Source organism: Cricetulus griseus, chromosome 6 (assembly GCF_003668045.3).
Source record: "Cricetulus griseus strain 17A/GY chromosome 6, alternate assembly CriGri-PICRH-1.0, whole genome shotgun sequence".
Lineage (NCBI taxonomy): Eukaryota > Metazoa > Chordata > Mammalia > Rodentia > Cricetidae > Cricetulus > Cricetulus griseus.
The window spans coordinates 67,399,640-67,423,094 of NC_048599.1; the positions used below are offsets into that span (position 1 = coordinate 67,399,640).

At 37.4% G+C, this 23,455-nt stretch overlaps 1 protein-coding gene across 1 annotated transcript in view; it reads left to right on the plus strand.

Annotated features, from left to right (window-relative positions):
- Positions 1–23,455, plus strand: part of Ano3 (anoctamin 3) — a 321,996-nt gene that overhangs the window by 282,532 nt on the left and 16,009 nt on the right. Inside the window, exons 19-22 of the mRNA XM_027422285.2 lie at positions 7,965–8,001; positions 11,050–11,161; positions 11,917–11,974; positions 17,413–17,510. Coding sequence (XP_027278086.2) covers positions 7,965–8,001; positions 11,050–11,161; positions 11,917–11,974; positions 17,413–17,510 — 305 coding nt within the window. The remainder of the gene's footprint in view (positions 1–7,964; positions 8,002–11,049; positions 11,162–11,916; positions 11,975–17,412; positions 17,511–23,455) is intronic.

A 23,455-nucleotide genomic window follows, 5' to 3' on the forward strand; every position in this document is an offset into this window, starting at 1 on the left:
TAGAACATACATACATACATACATACATACATACATACATACATACACACACACACACACACACACACATAAAAAACTGTAAAAAATATTTTAAAGAAGGAAATGGTTCAGATACAACTTTTTCTCACTAAGTTTCTGTTTTGGGTAGAGGCCTAATATATTTTTATTTACATAAAGCAAAGATTTGAGTCAATAAAATGAATGTCCACCTCTAAAGACCTCAGAAGATAATGAAGGACATCCCTAATTCAGCCATCAAGTCACTCATTCTAACAGCCTTGCAGTCTCACCACTCATTGACTCTGGAGCCCAAGTCTTTTTTTAATACTGCAAATCTAATACCCAGAGCTAGCAGAACTCAGTATCAACCAGCTTTCTGCTTTCACTATCTTTGTTTGTGGGACATTTTTGCATTGACATTAAAAGATTATTAGATTGCAAATTCTTCTTCCCGCTTACAACTACCATGCAGAAGATTTGTAAGTGAGTTTAGCATAAGCAAAGTAAGTATGCAGTCAATTCAACCAATGTGAAAATAACTTTACATTCTTCAGAGTCAGTGTAAGTTAATAATGCTCTTCAGAAATTACATATTTGCTTCCTATCCAGAATGCTAAGGCACTTCACAAATTATTAAACACTTTCCAATTCACCTTAGTATACAGGATTAATTTAAAAGATTAATACAAATAAGGACACAATAAAATGCCAAATATTATGTTATCAAATGTTCATCTGACTATCCAAATGCTACCTCTTGTTATTTTCAGGTCAAATTCAATACTCAGCTTTAAAATGTACTTATGAAGGACTGAACCTAAGTAAAGATATTCTATCATTCTAATGTGCTTTCAGCTCTAATCTGAATGCATTAAGTTATGAAATGTAGGCATGGAAAATTATTTTAAATCATTAAGCATTTGCCCTCAAATTAGGTGTCTTCTAGGCTCTTTAGGAAATATAAGATATTCCACAAACCATGTTGTGTTCTAGTGAATTCTTTTTTTAAAATCCCGTTTCTGATTACTTGTGGATTTTGTTTCTGAATCTCTGTTACCCAGGCTCTGCTCAGCATTCTTCATCTACGGTTTTTTTGCTTAGCATTAGGCACCTAACAACTCAGTCTTCCTGTGTCTTTCTCAGACCTTCTCTCACTAGCCACAGAGACATTGAAAGGGTCTGTGTCAAGTACATATTGGAACATTTCCTTTTGTACCTGAGAGTATCTAATGGTTTTCATTCCCTCCAACGTAAATTATAAATTTTTAGCTTAGTAAATGAGACACTGCTTTATCTAAGCAGGTTTTCCCTTTCTTTTGTCTAGAGCTGCTCCTCCCTCTGTCCTTCTCACCATTCCACCCTCCCTCTCTTGTCTGCATTCCAGCATGAAGAACCACTTTCTCTGGTCCTGAACTTTGTTAATTCACACCCCCAGTTTCTTGGTTCACAGAGCTTTCTCTGTCTGCGATGTTCTTTTTTTTTCTTTTGTATCCTTGGAGAATATCTCTTCATCACTGAAAATAACAGTTAAGGATCACTTCCTCCATAAAGCTTTTTCTGGGTCCCATATGTAGGATAGAATTATATCTTTGTTTTTATTCTTGTCATGAGGTTCTTGAACTGCCTTTTTTTTCCCCATCCATGGGAGTCACTAGAGGAATTAAACAATATCTTTGTGAACATTGTTTTGTTGCTTGTCTTAATGCTTCTTTCCCACTGTTAAAATACTAAGTTTACTTATCTCAGGCCATAGCTTCCTCTTGTTTGCTGATGTGTTTTGCTGTAGGTCCCCAGGTCTGTTTTTAATGTTTGTATAACATTAAATAAATATCCTTTGAGCAAATTATATTTTATTTTACAATTTTCTAGTGTCTTGTATATTATGTGACCAAATTAATTTTTATTACTAGAATTTTATTCTTAGTGTGTTTCCAGTTTGCAGCTATATTTTAATTTAAACTAAACCAAAGACTGTACTTCCCCAAACACATGCACATTTTGAAAGAAGTATATCATGACATGTCTAAATAAATATTCAATTGAGGAGACAAATATGTTCTACTGCAATCAAAATTTAAACATATACTAATCATGAAAGTAATTTTAAAAGTATGTCACATTCAAACTATCAAATTATCTGCAGAACCTCCTTTGTGGAATTAAGAAAACTGTATTAAAAGCAAAACATTCTAAAATTCTTTGTTGATTCCGATCCAGTCAGTCCCTGAAACCACTAATTTGTGACATCTAAAGTAATAGTGATACACAGTCAAAATGAGAAACTGAATCTTCAAAAAATAGACCACAAATAATTCAAACACAATTAAAATTTCAATTTCTTCTTGCCAAAAATACATCTTAAAGTCTGGGAGGATAGAATTTGAAGAAATGGTTGCTTCCTAGGCCTGTTCCCTTTCTGACTTTGTTAGACTCTGACTCTATCCATGTTACTGCAAACATTCCCAAAAGTATTGTGGTGAAAATTGTTCCAAAAAATACATACTCTTGCTATTTGACATGAAGCCTTAACTGGTTTTGTCATGGTATAGTAAAATAATAGCTGCTTGGCACTGTAATTAAAGAGTAATTCTTCAACAAAAACACAAAAGAAAATGAAGGAAGGAAGGAAGCAAGGAAGCAAGGAAGGAAGGTAGGAAGGAAGGAAGGAAGGAAGGAAGGAAGGAAGGAAGGAGGGAAGGAAGGAGGGAGGGAGGGAAGGAGGAAGGAAGGAAGGAAGAAAGAAAGAAGGAAAGAAGGGCTAAGCAGAGGTCTTCCTGTGCTTTGAAACTTGCAGGAATAAGTCACCCAAACCTTTACTACAAAGTTGGTCAAAGAATGATCTCCTTTGAGTACTTCTGTGATCATAAAATGTGTTTAGTAGACAGAGTATATAATACCAGTTATGGTGCTCTAATACATTGGCTAATGTAAAGCATCCATGTTAGTTCTGTAGTGCTCTCCATCTTGGACTTCTATCTGTAGAGACCAGGGCATATATTACTCTTTTTCCTTCAAGGATCCAATCACTGCAACAGAAAACCTCAAATATACATTTGTCTTCCTGAATGGCTAGGTATCTCATCACCAATTATGTCAAATAGGTTATTATAGATTAGGGTGCAGCAAAACTTTGGGCCACACCTCTTAACTAGGAAAGTAATTCATGGCAAATGACTCATTTAGTAAAAGGCTTTACTTAAAAAAAAAAAAACAAAAAACAATGTGCTTGTTTGATGTGTTCATGCCCATGTCCATGCTCATGGTTTCTAGAAATCTAGAAGTTAACAGATACTAGAAGAGTCTCTTATACTCTGCAGGCAGGTCTGTTTAGAATTCATGTTCACAGTGGAGGCTAAGCAGTCATGCTCTGATGCAGAGACAACACACATCAAAGCATGCAAAACTCCCTGGTGTGCCTATCCTTCATTTGTTGCTATTTTCTTCCCAGTTTATTTTTACATAATGCACCGAGAAAGCATTAGTGGAAAGCTGATTCCTTTCAGCTCAGAATGAATTCTATAATGATTGTCATAGCCAAAATGCCCTAGAAACCAGTTTCCCTCCAGGATTACTCCGGCTTATCAATTACTAATTTGCTCTGCTGTTTCTGCCACTACTGCCCTAAGTCTATGTCCATTATGATGAGATTATCAGTGTCAGAAACTTTGTATTCTTGTTCATGTTCAGAAGGAAATCCATACACATTTTTGCTTGACAATCTTCCTTGCTTCTAAAGGAAGTGTCATGTTCTTCAAGAGGCTTTCCTACCATAAAGCAATAATTTTTTATCCGATTTGGTTTTGTTTTTGTTTTCAAGACAGAGTTTCTCTGTGTAACTTTGGCTGTCCTGGAATTCACTCTGTAGACCAAGCTGGTCTTGAATTCACAGACATCTTCTTGCCTCTGTCTCACCAGTGCAAAGATTAAAGGATGTGCCAACAAAACCCCAGAGAAGCTAGAAAGCAAGGAGGACCCTAAGAGAGACTCACATGGTCACCCCAGAGAAAGGGAAAGGGACAAAAATCTCCTGAGCAAATTGGGAGTATAGGGGAGGGAGGAGACAGGTAGGTAGGAGGAATGGGAGGGAAGGAGAACATGAGGGGTCAGTAAGATCGAGGCAAGGGAATAATAGAGAAGGAGAGCAAGAAAAGATATACCTTAATAGAGGGAGCCATTGTAAGTTTAAAGAGAAATCTGGCACCAGGGAAATTTCCAGGAATCCACAAGGATGATCCCAACTAAGAATCTAAGCAATAGTGGAGAGGCTACCTTAAATGCCCTTCCTCTATAATGATAATGATGACTACCTTAAAAGCCATCCTAGAACCTTCACCCAGCAGCTGATGGAAGCAGAAGCAGAAGCAGAGATCCACAGCTAAGCACTGAGCTACACTTCTGGAATTCAGTGTAGAGAGGGAGGAGTGATGAGCAAAGTGGTCAAGACCGTGCTGGGAAAACCCACAGAAATAGCTGATCTGAGCAAGTGGGAGCTCATGGCCCCCAGTCTGACAGCTAGAGAACCAGAATAAGACTGAATGAGGGTCTCTGAATGTTGAGTCTCTGGGAGGCCAGAGAAGTCTATGGGGTTTCTGTCAGTGGCACCAGTATTTATCCCTAGTTCAGGGACTTTTGGAGCCCATTCCCTATGGAGGGATACTCTCTCAGCCTAGATACACAGGGGAGGTCCTAGGCCCTGTCCCAAATGATGTGACAGACTTTGATGATGCCCCATGGGAGGACTCACCCTCCCTGAGGAGTGGATAGGGGGTGATGGGGGATTGGGGAGAAATGGGAGGATGGGAAGGAGAGGAAACCAAGATTGGTATGTAAAATAAGATTGTTTTTAGTTTGCTGGGCGTTGGTGGCGCACGCCTTTAATCCAAGCACTCGGGAGGCAGAGGCAGGAGGATCTCTGTGAGTTTGAGGCCAGCCTGGTCTACAGAGCGAGTGCCAGGATAGGCTCCAAAGCTACACAGAGAAACCCTGTCTCGAAAACCAAAAAAAGATTGTTTTTAATTTAAATAAAAAATAATTTAAAATTACTAAAATTAATGAAACTTAATAAAATAACTTTATATGAGAAAGAGTAATTCTGCTTACTCTATGTAACAGTGGATAATTTTAGAAGCTCTCCAATGTGGTATCCTGTGTGTACTATGTAGGGGTTAGAATCAGAAGAGTTGTCTATGATCCTACTCATCTTTACCTCCCATAGTTATACAGCCATTTCACTACACATACTCAAATTCACGAAGACAATCAGCTCTCTCAACACAGTTGCTGCAATTATACCATACATTTGCATGTGTTTAACTCATGGGTTCTTCCTGTCTTTATAGTTGGATTTAACAACTTGTTTTATGGACTGATTGTGGAGTATATCATATGGGTGGTAACAATTAGCTACGTCATTTGTGTCTAGACTATTCAGGTTCTTACCTACTCTGGGTAAGTTTCTAACAGCCATTTTTAAATATCTTCCAAATGTTATTGACATCTCTTTGGTCATACAGCTAAAGATATTTCATCATAGAATTGTAGATGGGTTCTATGTGCCAAGTACTAAGACAATGCATAGGTGGTGAAAGGTATTCATAAAAGAACATTCGCACTTACTTCTTACGGTACTTCTTACTTACTTCTTACTTAAGATTTTAGTCTATGAGGCCCTGTCAGATATTCTCAGTTTTAGTCCCCTGGTCTGTAAAATAGGATTATTATGCTCACTTAACAAAACTATTGTATGTAATTACTATATGGAAAGTGCTGGCACAGGTGAAATATTGTAAAAGGCAACTATTTAAACAGAATTGGTTTTCAGTCTGCATGAGGACATTCAGCTCAATACTGATACATAGTGGCTGTTCAAACTGTCATTTGTAAGCTGATAAAGTCTGTCCTGTTAACATTCTGACTTCTTAAAGGGGGGGCATGGAAATGGACATGTTACAAAAAGAATAGCATGTGCTTACAAAATCAAAGTGATCCTGTTTAAAATTTGAAAATGTTAGCTCATGGGTAGAAGTAAAATAAAAATAAAAATAAGTCCAAAAATGCTACACTAGAAAGAGAAGAGTATTTACTCAATATAATCTGTCTCAAGAGAGTCTTGATCTTAAAAAGAGGTAGATTTGATCATGGCTAATATGAAATAGCAATAGTTTTCTCTTTAAACCTATAATGGCTCCCTCTATTATGATATCTCCTATCTTGCTCTCCTCTATTCTTCCTCTGACTCAAACTTCCTGCTCCCCCATGTCCTTCTCTTCTCTCCTCTTCTCCCTCTCTCTTTCTCCCAGCTCACTCTCCCTTCCCCCATCTCCCAATTTGCTCAGGAGGTCCTGTAACTTTCCCCTTCTCCTGGGTACCATGCATGTCTCTCTTAAGGTCCTCCCTGTTTCCCAGACTCTCTGGCAGTGGGATTGTAGGATGGCAATTCCTACAATTAGGTCTAAACTCCATATATGAGTGATTACATACCATGTTTGTCTTTTTGTCACTGGGTTACCTCACTCAGGATGGTTTCTTCTAGTGCCATCCATTTGTCTGCAAATTTCAAGATTCCATTGTTTTTTTTTTTTCCACTGAGAAGTACTCCATTGTGTAAATATACCACATTTTCTCCATCCATTCTTCAGTTGAGGGACATCTAGGTTGCTTCCAGGTTCTGGCTATTACAAATAATGCTGCTATAGGTTTAAAGGGAAATCTGGCACTAGGGAGATTTCCAAAGATCTACAAGGATGACACCAACTGGCAATCTAAGCAATAGTGGAGAGGCTACCTTAAATATTCTTCCTCGATAATGAGATTGATAACTACCTTATATGCCTAGAGCCTTCATCCAGTGGTTGATGGAAGCAGAGACAGATACCCACAGCTAAACACTGAACTGAACTCCTGGAATCCAGTTGCAGAAAGGGAGGAGAGATAAGCAATGGGTTCAAGACCAGGCTGGTGAAACCCACAGAAACAGCTGACCAGAACAAGGGAGAGCTCAGGAAACCCAGACTGATGGCTGAGAGGCCCACATGGGACTGATCCAGAACCCCTGAACGTGGGTGTCAGTTAGAAGGCCTAGGCAATCTATGGGGCAGGTAGTAGACCAGTATTTATCCCTGACACACAAATGGAATTTGGGAGTCCATTCCAAATTGAGGTATGCTCTCTCAGTCTGGACACATGGTCGAGGGCCTAGGCCCTGCCTGGGATGATAAGACAGATGTTGGAGATCCCCTATGGAGGGTCACACCTTCCCTGGGGAGCACAGGGTAGATGGGGTGGAGGCTTGGGAGGGTTGGTGGGGAGTGGGGGAGGAGGGGAGGGAGAGGGAGCTGGGATTGACATGTGAAGCAAGCTTGTTACTAATTTAAAAAATAATAAAAAGAACACAGTAACAGATGGAAAAACAAAAACAAACAAACAAAAAAAGAAATAGCAATAGTTTTATTGAAAGAGCAGTGAGAATATGGAAAACTCTTCGAGAATTTAGGTACATTCCTTGAATTTTTAATACTGTGGACATGGTTATTGTTTGTGTCTGGGTGTGTGTATGGCACATGTGTATGGGTACCTGATCAGGCCAAAAGAGAGTATCAGATCCCCTAAGGCTGGATTGGCAGACAGTTGTGCCCCTCATCTCAGCCATTAGCTAACTGAATGAATTTTAGTAATTTTTGTCTAAGTTTAGGGAGTAGGTACTCAATGAAAATAAAAATAGCAGCAAAGATTTATTTTTCAGATAATAAGGTGTCTACATGTATACATATATGTGTTTCTAAACTCATTCATAGTTCAGCTATTTTGTGTATATACATGTATAGAACACTAAATACTGTGTTAATAGATCTACTTTGCCAAAAATGTATCCTCCTTTTGAGATTCACTTTAAACACTTCTTTGAAGAATGCAAATTCTAGCACTATATCAAATAGAATAATATTTATCTGTGCATTCCTTTGCAGGCTTATGAAAAAATTGCATACCTACTCACTAACTTAGGTAAGTTCATTTCCTTTATTTTACTTGTAGTAAGTGAATAACTCTGTGCACATTAATTAGTCTTTAGATAGATTGTGTATTCTACCATTTTTATGTCTTCAGTTATATAAGGATTTGCAAATTAACCACAGAGAGGTGGGGCTGGAAGTTGATCTACATTAGACAATACAAGGAGGCAAAATATATCATCAGAAACTATTCATCAGGAAGCCGGGAAACTTATTCATCATTACTTGGGAAACATTTTCCTGGATTTCTCAGTTCCTCACCCAGCTCCATCTGTATGTGATGTGTGTAGGGGGCTGTCACAAACATGCTTAGACCTGTGTGTGGAGGTCAGTGGAAAACTGGAAGGAAATGATTTGATTCTTTCCTTCTGTCAAGCAGAGTTTAAGCTCTGGAGTGAAAGCACATGGGTTCTAGTTAGGTATAAAGTAGTGATGAACAGCCTTGGTTCTTGACATCCTAAATTCATTGCCTAAAATAAGGATTCCTTTCTTCTTCATTCCTTCCTCTCTCCCTCCCTTCCTCCTTCCATTCTCTCCTTCCTTCCTTCCTTCCTTCCTTCCTTCCTTCCTTCCTTCCTTCCTTCTTTCTTGGGGTGGGGGGCAAGACAGTGTTTCTCTGTGTAGCCCTGACTGTCCTGGAGCTTGCTCTGGAGCCTAAACTGACCAGGAAGTTAAACGATCTGCCTGTTTCTGCTTCCTAAGTACAGGGATTAAAGGCATGCTCCACCACATGGTGAGGATAGTATTTTCTAAGAATTTCATTTAGTATTATTGTGATATATATGAGTTTTGACCCACAAGCCCTGAAGAAAAAAAATAGCAGTTGAAAGCAGTTGACCTCTAGAAAGTCTAATTCTTGTTGGAGAATATTATGTTTCATTTCTGTTTGTTCCTTTTTTCTATATGTTTTGATGTCTTTCATGTAAAAGATTTTTCTGAAATACTGAGTAAATAATAACTGTAATTCACTTGAAGTTTTGCCTACATTTGTTTAGTGTGGTGTGTGTGTGTGTGTGTGTGTGTGTGTGTGTGTGTGTGTGTGTGTGTATGTCTGCATGTGAGTCTGAAAACTACTTTCAGAGTCAGTTTTTTACTTCCATAATGTGGGATCCAGGAATTGAACTCAGTTGTATGGTTTGGCAGCAAACACAACATAACATAAGCATAACATAACATAAACAATGTTTATATAAATAAATATAAATAAAACAAAACATAAACAATGCATGTAGGACACCTTGTGTTTCAATTGTCTGTTGGTTACCAGCCCCATAGAATGGAAAAGATTCTGTCCTTTGTACAAACAATCCCAACTGTTAGAATTTTAGATAGTGTCTTAGATTTAACAATTTCCCTTTAGAGACACATTTACATCTGTTTGGTCCACCTTGTTGTCTGCTAACTCAGGAAAAGAGCTATGGCTTTCAGAATATATATGTGTATACAGTATCTCCCCCAGGGTCCTCCAAGTCATATCTTTATTGATTCTAGTTTGCTATAGTACTTCTGATTCTTCTAGCTTTCTGTGATCTGATAAACATGCCTCAGCATTCTTTTCGGGGATTGCCATTCTTCAATCACTAGCTCTATACTCAGATTTTGGTTTCAGCCTCGGCTAATGTAGTTAGTTATTTGATTACAATTATTTTTCACTTTCTAGGAAGCAGACTTCTCCCATCTTCTGGCTTCTCCTTTGTCCTGGTCTCCTTAGTTTTTATGCTTCCATATTAATATGTAGTAGAATAATTAGTTTGGGGGGATTCAGAAAGGGTCCATTCATATATTGCAAATAACTAAAAGAAAGTAAAAAAGATAGAAAAAGAAAGACAGAAGAATATGAAGGAGAAAAGTTCATTTCTTGACATTTTGCTTGTGAGAAAAGCCTTTAATGACTGAACAATCTCTCCAGTCCAAGGTTCATTTCTTAAAAAGTTATATAATAATAGATGTTTTTCTCCCCCATCAAAATGAACAAAAGCTATATTCCAAGATTCTATCTTGCCAATGACAACAATTAGGAGAGAAAAACTAAAAAGTATTTTTGTTTGTTTAGTTTAGTTTTTGCCTTCCTGAAACTCATTCAAAAGGAGCCAGAATTTGTTCCGTGAAAGGATGCTATAAAATTAATTTTTGGTACTTGTAGTAGATAACCTGAGTTAATATTAAGAATTGTCATTATTAAAGGAAGCCCTTCTCGTTATATTAACTGATACAAGGCAAGTTGTTCCAAACTTAGTAGCATGGGACAATACTTTCTTTGCTTTATAAAGAATCTATAACCAGGTTGACTTGCTAGGCAGTTTTCCTGCTCAACACAGTTATCTGTTGATATAGTGATGTCTACAATGGTCTCTTCATTCATGTGGGGTTTTTTTGATGGCTAATCTCTTCCATGAAATTCATCTCTCTCCAGGTCCCTTCTTGGATGTCTATCTTGAGTTTGTCTGTAATAGTACAATAGCACTTCTTACACAACAACTATCTTGTGAGGGGAGATGCACATATGTAGATGCTCTTATCATGTTCCTGTATTTCAACTTTATAGTTTCTTAATGGTAAGATCCAGGTACATTGCTGAAATTCAAAGAAAACATCAGAGGCAATTATATCAGGTCCTACGTAGATACTAGAAGAAATAACCCACTGGGGATTTGTATAAAGATCTATCTTGAGAAATCTTTGTGCCAGAAATCCTGTAATCTTGCTCAGAATATATAAAAACATGGAATCCACACTTTGAATTCACCTTATTTCTCAGAATGATTCACCCCAATTAAGTCTTAGTAATATAGACCTTTTGTCATTCCAAATGTAACTTTTATTGACCCAAAGGGATTTTTCCATACTTGACTCTTCCCATAATGGCTTGTGATTGTTTGTTTTTACATGTATAACATTTTTCGCATCTGTTTCTATTTTGTGACCTATATATGTTCTATTTTGCCTTTTTACTGCAATTCTGAAAAAAAAAATTTTAAAGGTGTAACACTGATATTTTTTTGTCTGCCTCATGCATGTCGATAATTTGTGTTTCTTATAGAATATCCTCGAACAGAATCAGAATGGGAAAACAGCTTTGCCTTGAAGATGTTCCTTTTCCAATTTGTCAATCTGAACAGTTCTATCTTCTATATTGCATTCTTTTTGGGAAGGTGAGTTAACTTTATACATCCTGTCACTACCAGGAAGAGAACACAACACAAACATCTCCACTGCCAATTAGGTAACAGAAGTGGAGAATTCATAAGCTCTGCCTTAGAATATTGTGTAAAAGATTTTACACATTACAAATTTCTTACTAAGGTAAACTCTGACAGCTACTACCACTTAAATTTTGCACACACACATGAGAGACACAGAGAGAGGAACACAGAGAAAATACCACCTATCAATTATCATCTAATTATTACTAATTATTATTTTGTGTAGAAGAAAATAAATTTATGTATCCCTGGGTCATGATTTCTTTTATTTTTCCTCCTTTGATTTAAAACTTGAGAGAAAAAGTAAAATATTAAGAAGCCCAGTTCGCTATTGGGTTAATCCTCCATCAACATGGTGTCATTGGAACATTCAGAAACTAGAAACATTTTGAACAAAACCATTCAGTACATTATGATGATATTCATTAACCTATCCCACACATTATTAAAATTCTACATGGAACAAAATATTAAATATCATCAGATTGACGTATCTACACTTTCTCTACTCATTGGTACTGAGCTCATGCATTATTTTCTCCTTTTAAGTCACTTACTTTGATGTTGTTTAAGCATAGCAAATATCAACTGTATGGGACAAATTGCACCAGTGAACAATTATGTCTACCCACACAAGCACTCTGTGTGATGCGTCAGCAGGTGAACTTCACTTAATTGCTAATGAATTCAAACACTCTTTACAGATTCGTAGGACACCCAGGAAAATACAATAAACTTTTTGAGCGATGGAGACTGGAGGAAGTAAGTAACCCCATGAGAGTGGGTGTGTGGATGGATATGGATACAGGCCAGTGACTGTGGGAGGTAATGGGTTGAGGAGGAAAGATGTCCAAGAGAGTTAGAGGCAAATTTTGGAAGAGAAGAGATTTTTGTGTTCAAAATGGAAGCAGCTACATTTATATTAAAACTGTTGCTTTTAGACCAATATTTTGGCCTCTTCCCTTATTACTTCTTACATCATGTTTGCTTGTTTGTTTTCTACTTATAAGTTCCATGAATATAACCCCATAATATAACCTCATTTTGGAAAAGTATTATCATCTATTGAATGAGTTTCCAAATGTAAATATGCTAGGTTTCCTTTGATGAAATGAAAATTCAGTCTAAAAAGAAAACATGAAATAGTCATCTATAAACATGTGTGTGCAGGTGCTGAAAGACCACATTTCTTTATTGATTTACAATGCATATGACCCAGGGAAACAAGATTAAGAGGTAGGTTCACTGCCTTTCATAGGTCTTCACTGAGGCTGGGAAATTGTACTTCTCAAAAGTCAGCACTCCTAGGGTGTAGAGTCTCTTTGTAACACCTTGGCCATCTACCTTGTAAAGGGATATCACCCTTTGATTTTTGTTCCTTTGTTGGCAAGGGAGTTGAAATTTTTTTTTTTTTTTTGGTTTTTTGAGACAGGGTTTCTCTATGTAGCTTTGGAGACTATCCTGGCACTCACTCTGGAGACCAGGCTGGCCTCGAACTCACAGAGATCTGCCTGCCTCTTCCTCCCGAGTGCTGGGATTAAAGGTGTGTGCCACCAACGCCCGGCTGAAAACTAATATTCTCTGTCTGTGGTTGTGTTATATTTACCTGTATGTGCTCTTCCTGCTCATTTTTTTAACATTCTTCCTCTGCTTATTAATTCACAAACTAATACAATTTGAATCTTATATTTCAAATTTGCTTCAGATTTTCTCAACATTTATCCTTTAGGTTTTTCCTTAATAGCTTATTTTAAAAAACTATTTAGCATTTATGTAATGAAAATGAGAGATTGTTTTGTTGTTTACTTAGTTGTTTGTTGTTGCTGTTGCTATTTGATTTGCAAAAGAATCTCATATAGCCCACAATGGCTTTGAACTCGTTATGCACCTGATGAAGACCTAGAATCCTAGTTCTCTTGCCTCTGCCCCCCAAGTGATGAGATCATATGAGTGCACCGTTATGTCTAGATTAAATGACTCTTTTTGAATTAAATTTAATGATATTTATACACAAATTTTCTTCTCAATTCTATGAACATAAAAATACTAATTTTATTAGTTATTTTATTTTCTATATCTTTTTAAAATCTTAAAACAATCTTTGCTCATTTTATGTAACAATCCCAGTTCCCACTCCCTCAACTCCTCCTGCTCTCTGAATCTCACCCCCCATCCACTCTTCAGAGAGGGTAAGGCATCCCATGGGGAGTCAAGGAAGTCTGGCACATCATTTTGAGGCAGGACCAAGGCCCTCCCCTCTATATCTAGGCTGAGCAAGATAGCCCTCAAAAGAGAATGGGATACAAAAATCCAGTTTAAGAACTATTTGGATAAATCCTGGTCCCCTGGATGAATGTTATTTTCTAACATGATGATAATTTACTAATTAAAAACTTACTTTTATATAAAGAATAATCAAATATTTTTCTACCAAATAGAGGCTGAATATTTAATAGCAAAAGGAGACTCTAGGTTTGTTGAAGCCTATATTTATAATTGTGTCTTAGTTTGATCTCTGTTCTTCTGATTAGAATTTTGTTCCTTCTCTCAAACAAAATGATTTTTATGATTCCATTAAGAAAATCCAATGAATATATGGTGTCTTTAATATATGAAGTTGTAATGTAGAAAGAATTAAGGAAAGATTACAAAAGAAAAGTGAAGGGAGAAATATTTCCTCTCTCTCTCTCTCTCTCTCTCTCTCTATATATATATATATATATATATATATATATATATATATATGTATGTATGTATTCCTCAAAATCACTGGGAGGACTCATTTATGTTCTTTCCAGACTGTCCCAGGAATTGTTTCTGTACATGAATGAATCCTAAAACTTCTTCAGAATACATGATTTACAATAAAAACAGAGTTCAAATGTTAATTACCTTGTGATTTGTTCCTTGCTTCAATTCATCATTCATGACTATATGGTTTTCCATGCTAAATTGACATTAGTAATAATTATGTTGTCAAGTTATTTATAGATAAGAGTTAATTTACAAAACACAATGAGCACAATACTAGTCTATGGGAAGATCTTCACAAATTATTGATGAAATTCATCACTGTTATAGCTCCATAGCTATGGTTGCAGTACTCTGGCCAAAGACAGAAAAATACTGAGTACTATGATATATTTCTATAGGTCCAATACTTGAGAAGATAAAAAATGAAGATGAAAAGTTGGAGGCAAACACTGAGTGCATAATGAACCCAACCTTACATAGGTTTTTACAATTTAAGACATTGGGGGTGGGGTAGAGGGAAACACTAAGACCATTCATAATCCTGGGATTTCCTGGAAGTCCCAATTTTATTTTCAGTTTTATTTTATTCTGTTTATCGATATATCTGTTAATTTATTTTTATTGTTATTTATGGCTAAGAATTGTGCCCACATCCAACAAAAAAGACTGATCACCCTGGTCATCTACTTAGTAAGTTAAGGCTTACTTCTATCAAAAAGTCTTGATTGGATTAGTTAGGAAGCCTGAGGTAGAAACAGAGTGATTATAGCCACATAGATGAATATCAGTGCCCTTGAAGGAGCTATCGCTAACATTAACATTGTTCAAATGTATATTATTATCTTAATTATGAAATTTGGGGAAATTTTGATTGGGCCTTGAGAAAAATAATTATAATACTGGTATCAGAAAAATGTCTCATAATCCTCCTACACATTTTCTATTATAGGTGAGATATGTGGTGGCTATATTTACCCACAAAGGGCTGAATGTTCTAGGAAAAAAATAAAATTAGCATTGTAATTTATGACACACCTTAGAAATCTCCAATTATGGAGAAAGTATGAAAATTAAGGATAAGTATTGACTCTGAATTCCTTCACATAAGAAGCAAGTATGAGCACAGGCTCTATAGCAGACTTCTGGTGGAGGCTCTTAAAGGACAGTCTCACTGACATATTTGATTGCATTAATGATCATGAAGAATAGGATATAATCATAAATGAACAAATGTGTTGTCCTTGGGTTCATAATAGTCTGTGTACTACCATTTCCCATCCAGAGGAAGATCTTATCTGGGAATCTCAGCTCCTTCCTTTTTGAATTTGTAACAGGAAGAGGTAACACAGTATTCTCACTTGTGAAATTAAGTTAAATTACGCATTTCAAATAAGGGGCACAATGATAGGAACCAGTAAAAAGAAAGAAAAAATGATACAATCTGTCAGAACTTTTATGAAGTAGCATTTTGCTGAGATGACCAATTACTGGATCACAGAGTGAGTTGGCTTTAGAGTAAAAGTTCTAAAATAGGAGAAGTGAAGGATCATGGAGTCTGACAGTCCTGTCTAGTCCCTAGCTTCCTCAAAGTAGGTATATGGCTAAAGGACACTCAGCTTCCCTCCCACCTTCCCTACACACATTCTCACTAAGAATGTGAAAACACTGAACTTCGGTTTGTTCATAAATGCCTATGTCTTTTGCGCATTCATCCATGACCACTTACATATCCTAATTATGAGATTGTTTTAGGAAATGAAGTTTAAAGTATTTAATGACTGGCTTTAGCTCAAGGCCATCACTATGTGAATTGGACAAACAAAATCCAATATTCCAGCCGGGCGTTGGTGGCGCACGCCTTTAATCCCAGCACTCGGGAGGCAGAGGCAGGTGGATCTCTGTGAGTTCGAGGCCAGCCTGGTCTCCAGAGCAAGTGCCACGATAGTCTCCAAAGCTACGCAGAGAAACCATGTCTCAGAAAAAAAAACAACAACATAATATTCCTTATTGTTCTCCATAAGAAAGATAAAGAGATTTATAAATTATAAATTCTTCAAGGCTCAGTTTTAAAAAATTCATTGTTGACTTCCCTTTTAACTTTGACCTACCCTTTACAGGAATGATTCAATCATATATCTCTCATTGTTTTCTTTCTCCTATCCCTTTATAATACTGCATGTGTGCAAGCATGCTCTCCAAGGCAACTGACATATTTGGTAAATAGAATTATCCTTATAGTGATGCATTGTGAGAAGGAAACCAGAGTATCCTTTTCTCAGACTGAGTAAGTCAAGTTGCCTCCAAGTGTCTCTGCACAAATGAAGAGCCATCTTGTTGATCTGTGATTGTCCCCTGTCTCTTAGTGACTAAGTTTCACACATTCTACTGAATGCACTCATGGTACAAAGTGAGGAAGAAGTCGGGGGACGGGTCATACATTCATGCTAGAGGAAGAGATGACCCTGCTATGCCATGAGTATGGCCATGGGCAAACCTCCTCTGGCTCAGATTGTCGAGCTACTGGGCTGGAACAGGAAAAGCCGACTCTTTTATGTCTTAATTATTCATTCCTTTTGAAGTCCCACTAGTACCAATTTGATAGAAATAGAAACTATGATCAAAGTCATAGGGACATCATCATCATGAGCAGGACATGATCCCATTTCTAAAGATCCAGACCCACATTTTCCACCTGAATTGCTTTTATAGTGCAGTTTCAAGCAGCACATTTTAGTTGCTGTATTTTCTTAAGTTGTGTGTGTGTGTGTGTTTCATACCAACTTATTGAAAATCTAAACAACAACAAAAACTTCTCACGGACAAAAAATCTTCATAAAAACCCAGATAAGGAGACCTGCATGGTGCAGTAATCTTAAAAAAATTCTTGAGGTTACAAAAAATGCTGTCTGAAAGAGAAGAATGTGAGGACACATGAAAGCATGCAATGCAGTATGCTGGTTGTCTTGTTCAACAGTCCTGGAGGAGAGGGAGGAAATAGCAATAATGACTGTGGTTACTGAATTGCATCTCACTGCTGTTAGATTCTTAGTTTTGAGCAGAATGGGAGAAATATATGAGAACTTACTAAAATGTCCAAACTTTTTTTAGAAAGTATAAAATTATTTAGAAATGGAAGAATCCTAGAAAAAATTGTAAACACTGTATCAGAATTATTTTTCTAATACCGTATTATTTGTGGATGTAGAACATTTGTTAGCATTCATTATATGTGATCATGATGGACAGTGGGAGACAGCAAGTACTCACTCAAATCTTACCCAAATTTCACCATAATTACTAACAGTGGCATTTGCTTCCATTTTTTACATGAGAAAATGTGACCCAGATGTAAAGTTTACTTTGAAATTTAAGTTGGAGATATTTGAGCCAGCTTGGGGTGCTGGAGAAGAATCAGGATCCTTATGGCTCTCACTGTTCTATTTTAGTGCCATCCTAGTGGCTGTCTGATAGACCTCTGCCTCCAGATGGGAGTCATCATGTTTTTGAAGCAAATATGGAACAACTTCATGGAGCTGGGATATCCGTGAGCATGCTATCTTTATACATGTCTTATATATAGTTATAATTCAGGGTTCGTGAGCAGTGAGATGATCGGTCATCTCCCACTCTGCTCCTTACTTAATGTGTGAATGCCTGTATATTTAGGCTTTCAGAGTCTCAAAGTTTTCACATCTTTAAGAAAAGACAAATGGTACGATGGACTTCAAGACCAGCTGATGTGATTAAAGGAACTAACGTACATAGCTTGTTAACTATTTTTAAAACATTAGTAAGACAGAATTTTGAAAACAAAAACAATTTTCTGGTGTCTTTGAGTTATCAACAGATATACAGTGATGTTGACATTACTGTTAAGTAAAAGGGGTCTCGTTTCCTTTCAAAATGGCACATTCATGCAAAAAGCATTGGACAGAACAAAGTTTGATAGTCCTTTTATGATGCCTTCCTCATCTCTCCTATACAAAAATCATTAGATGCAAATTGATGTGATAATATCTTGTGAGGGCACTTTCAGATGAGGGAGAAACTGTTTAGCTGATTGATTATATAGCTAGAGTTACTCATTGATTAATGATTTAAACAGCTTTACTCATCAAATTTTACTTTCATTCTTTTTTTCATGTGTTCCTATAAATGACATTCCTGACTTAGTGGTGGGGAAGTCATATTAACACAGGAGCATGCTGAATATTGATTAAACTATGAGGAGATTTAGTGCATGGATCCAGAATTAGCTATTATGGGTCTGAATTCCTTCTATGTTCCTTGATAATTTTGACTTAGAGTTTATGTCATTAGAGTTCATGATATTTTTTTCTTTCACTTGTGAAATTACCCAATGTAATTAAAATTTAAATACAAAACACTTTGAAATAGTCCATAGTATTCACAAATGTATATATACATATAAAGTATTTCTATATAATGTATATGTATACATATAGGTTATATAACAGGTTCAATGAAATCTCTCCTATATAAAGCCTATATGAAGATTGATGAGCTATAGTCACTGGCACACTTGCTATGCCCCTTCTTCTCCTTTGCTAATCACTTTAAAATGTATGGAATGAACCAGATGGTGGAGGCACATGCCTTTAATCCCAGCACTTAGGAGACAGAGGCAGGCAGATGTCTTTGAGCTCAAGGCCAGCCTGGTCTACAGAGTGAGTTCCAGGACAGCCAAAGCTACTGAGAAAAACCCTGTCTCAAAAAACAAAAACAAAAAATTGTATTGGTTGGGAAGTATAGGAACTTGACATCAAGTGTCTGGCATAAGAGTGGATTTGCCATGAGCACTTCTGAAATTCCAGCAGGGTGGAATTGTGGCCAGCCATTGTAGTACAGAAAAGGGTCCTTTGTATCACCATCATATGTGGTCTGCTGCATTCATTGTTCAGATTGTAAGCCTGATCATGCATGTCAAAAACTCCAGGAAAATAGCAAAAAGTACTTCACATATATTTTTCAAAAACTTAGGCAAAGGTCTTGTAGGTGAAAACTTAACAGGAATGAATGGATCACCAAAGCAGTGGTTTTCAATTTTTTTTCTTTTAGCAGTTTTTTACTTTATGATTTTTTCTTTCTCTCCATTTTTTAATCTAAATTAGAAACAAGATTATTTTACATGTCAATCCCAGTTCCCTCTGACGTCCCTCCTCCCCTGCCCCCTTCCACTCCAACTAAAACCCTACCTATACCATAACCTTTCTGCTCTCCAGGGAGGGTGAAGACTTCCATAGGGGGGTCTTCGGAGTCTGTCATGGTCTTTGGGATAGGCCTAGGCCCACCCCCTTGTGTCTGGGCTCAGGGAGTATCCCTCTATGTGGAATGGGCTCCCAAAGTCTATTCCTATACTAGGAATAAGTACTGATCTACTATAAAAGACCCATAGATTTCAGAAGTCTCCTCAGTGACACCCACATTCATGGGGTCTGGATCAGTCCCATGCTGGTTTCCCAGCTATCGGTCTGGGAACCAAGAGTTCCCCCTCGTTCAGGTCAGCTGTTTCTGTGGGTTTCACCACTCTGGTCTTGACCCCTTTGCTTATCACTCCTCCTTCTCTGCAACTGGATTCCAGTTCAGTTCAGTGTTTAGCTGTGGGTGTCTGCTTCCACTTCTACCAGCTGCTGGGAGAAGGCTATAGGATGGCATATAACTCAGTCAACAATCTCATTTTCAGGGAAGGGCATTTAAGGTAGCCTCTCCTCTGTAGCTTAGATTGTTACTTGGTGTCATATTTATAGATCTACAAACATTTCCCTAGCACATGATTTTTCTTTAAACCTATAATGGCTCCCTGTATTATGGTATGTCTTATCTCTCCTCTATTTTCCCCCAACTCAAACTTCTTGTTCCCTCATGTCCGACTTAGCCCTCCTCTTCTACCCTTCTCATTCTCCTAGATCCCTCTCCCTTTCACCCATGCTCCCAATTTGCTCAGGAGATCTTATCCCTTTCCCCTTCTCCAGGGGACCATGTATGTCTCTCTTAGGGTCCTCCATGTTTACTAGCTTCTCTGGCAGTGTGTATTGTAGGCTGGTAATCCTTTCCTCTATGTCTAAAATCCACATATGAGTGAGTACATACCATGTTTGTCTTTTTGTGACTGGGTTACCTCGCTCAGAATGGTTTCTTCTAGTTCCATCCATTTGCCTGCTAATGTCAAGATTCCATTGTTTGTTTGTTTTTTTGTTTGTTTTTTCTGCTGAGTAGTACTCCATTGTGTAAATGTACCAAATTTTCTCTATCTCTTCTTCAGTTGAGGGGCATCTAGGATGCTTCTAGGATCTGGCTATTACAAATAGTGCTGCTATGAACATCATTGAACATATGTTCTTGTTGTATAAATGTACTTTTTTTGGGTATATGCCTAAGAGTGGAATTGCTTGATCTTGTGGTAGACTGATTCCCATTTTCCTGAGGAGTCACCATAGTGATTTCCAAAGTGGCTGTACAAGTTGGCAATCCCACCAGCAGTGGAGAAGTGTTCCCCTTTCTCCACATCCTCACCAGCATAAACTGTTGTTGGTGATTTTTTATTTTAGCCATTCTGACAGGAGTAAGATGATATCAAAGAGTTGTTTTGATTTGCATTTCCCTGGTGGCTAAGGATGTTGAACACTTTCTTATGTGTCTTTCAGTCATTTTAGATTCCTCTATTGTGAATTGTCTATTTAGTTCTGTACCCCACTTTTTAATTTGATTGTTTGGTGTTTTGGAGACTAGCTTCTTGAGTTCTTTGTATATTTTGGAAATCAGCCCTCTGTCAGATGTGGGGTTGGTGAATATCTTTTCCCAGTCTGTGGACTACCATTTTGTGTTGCTGACTGTGTCCTTTGCCTTGCAGAAGCTTCTCAGTTTCAGAAGCTGCCATTTATCAATTGTTGATCTCAATGTCTGTGCTGCTGGTGAAATGTTCAGTAAGCTGTCTCCTGTACCAATTAATTCAAGGGTATTTCCCACTTTGTCTTCTAACAGGTTCAGTGTGGCTGGATTTATGTTGAGATCTTTGATCCATTTGGACTTATGTTTTGTTCATGGCAATGGACATAGATCTATCTGCAGTCTTCTACATGCCAGCATCCAGTTATGCCAGCACCATTTGTTGAGGATGCTTTCTTTATTCCATTGTATAAATTTAGCTTCTTTGTCGAAAGTGAGGTGTCCGTAGGTGTGTGGGTTAATATTGGGGTTTTTAACTGTATTCCATTTGACTACCTGTCTATTTTTGGGCCAATACCATGTTGTTTTCAGGACTATATCTCTGTAATAGAGCTTGAAGTCAGGGATGGTGATGCCTCCAGAAGTTGCTTTATTGTACAGGGTTGTTTTGGCTATCCTGGGTCTTTTGTTTTTCCATATAAAGTTGAGAATTGTTCTTTCAAGGTCTGTGAAGAATTGTGTTGGGGATTGCATTGAATCTGTAGATTGCTATTGGCAAGATTGCCATTTTTACTATGTTGGTTCTACCTATCCAAGAACATGGGAGATCCTTCCATTTTCTGGTATCTTCTTTAATTTCTTTCTTTAGAGACTCAAAATTCTTACAGTACATGACTTTCACACTTTTAGTTAGAGTTACCCCAAGGTAATTTATGTTGTTTGTGGCAATTGTAAAGGGTGATGTTTCTCTGATTTCTTTCTCAGCTCATTTATCATGTGTATACCGTAGGGCTACAGATTTTTTTGAGTTAATCTTGTATCCTGCCACTTTACAGTTTATCAGCTGTAGGAGTTCCCTGGTAGAGTTTTTAGGGTCACTTATGTAGACTCTCATATCCTCTGCAAATAGTGAAAGTTTGACTTCTTCCTTTCTAATTTGTATCCCCTTGATCTCCTTTTGTTGTCTTATTGCTCTAGCTAGAACTTCAAGGGCAATATTGAAGGGGTATGGAGAGAGTGGACAGCCTTATCTTGTCCCTGATTTTAGAGGAATTACTTTGAGTTTCTTTCCATTTAATTTGATGTTGGCTGTTGGCTTGCTGTATATTGTTTTTATTATGTTAAGGTATGTTCCTGTTATCCCTGATCTCTTCAAGACCTTTATCATGAAGGGGTGTTGGATTTTGTAAAAAGCTTTATTGGCATCTAGTGAGATGATCATGTGTTTGGTTTTTTTTGTTGTTGTTGTTGTTTTGTTTTGTTTTTTCTCAGTCTGTTTATGTGGTGGATTGTATTGATGGATTTTCGTATGTTGAACCATCCTTGCATCCCTGGTATGAAGCCTACTTGATCATGGTGGATGATTTCTCTGATGAGTTCTTGGATTTGATTTGCCAGTATTTTATTGAGTATTTTTGCACAATGTTCATGAGGGATATTTGTCTGTAGTTCTCTTTCTTAGTTGTGTCTTTGTGTGGCTTGGGTATCAAGGTTATTGAAGCCTTGTAAAGAAGAGTTTGGCAATGACCCTTCTGCTTCTATTGTGTGGAATACTTTGTGGAGAATTGGTATTAGCTGTTCCTTGGATTTCTGGTAGAATTTCTTGTCTCGTCTATCTTGACCAGCAAGAGAAACACGACCATGACTCTTCTTCAAGCAGTTTATTCAGGAACCTTGTACATCAGCTTCTCTCTCTCCCAGTCCCCCCCTCCCCCGACAAGCCCTTAAAAGCAAGCTCATTACCCAATTAGCTCACGCCACCTGGCGATCCCGGATAGGTCACAGCTGGAGGAGGCACACCAGATCCACTAAGCACTTCCAAATAAGGCTTGTTTACAACTAAGCTCGGTCTCCCTGGCATCCAGCCAGGCGCCATCTTGGGGCTGTGGCTCCCCACATGCACTGAAGCCATCTGGCCCTGTGTTTTTTTTTTTTTTTTTTTTTTTTTTTTTTTTTTGGTTGGAAAATTTTTGATGACTGCTTCTATTTCATTAGTGGTAATAGGTCTATTTAAGTTGCTTATCTGTTATAGATGTAATTTCGGTAAGTGAAATCTGTCCAGAAAATTGTCCATTTCCTTTAGATTTTCAAATTTTGAGGAACACAGGTTTTCAAGTATAACGTGATGATTCTCTGGGTTTCCTCTCTGTCTATTGTTTTGTCCCCCCTTTCATTCCTAATTTTATTAATTTGCATGTTCACTCTCTGCCGTTTGGTATGTTTGGATAAAAGTTTGTCTATCTTATTGATTTTTTCAAAGAACCAACTAATCATTATATTGATTCTTTGTATTGTTCTCCTAGTTTCCACTTTATTGATTTCAGCCCTCAATTTGATTATTTCTTGTTATCTACTCCTCTGGGGTGTATTGGCTGCTTTGTGTTCTAGAACTTTCAGTTTTGCTATTAATTCTCTAGTGTGATTATTCTCCTATTTCTTAATGTGTGCATGAAGCTCTATGAACTTTCCTCTTAGTACTGCTTTCAAAGTGTCCCATAAATTTGGGTATGTTGTGTCCACATTCTCGTTGAATTCTAGGAAATGTTTAATTTCTTTTTTTATTTCTTCTTGGACCCAGGAATT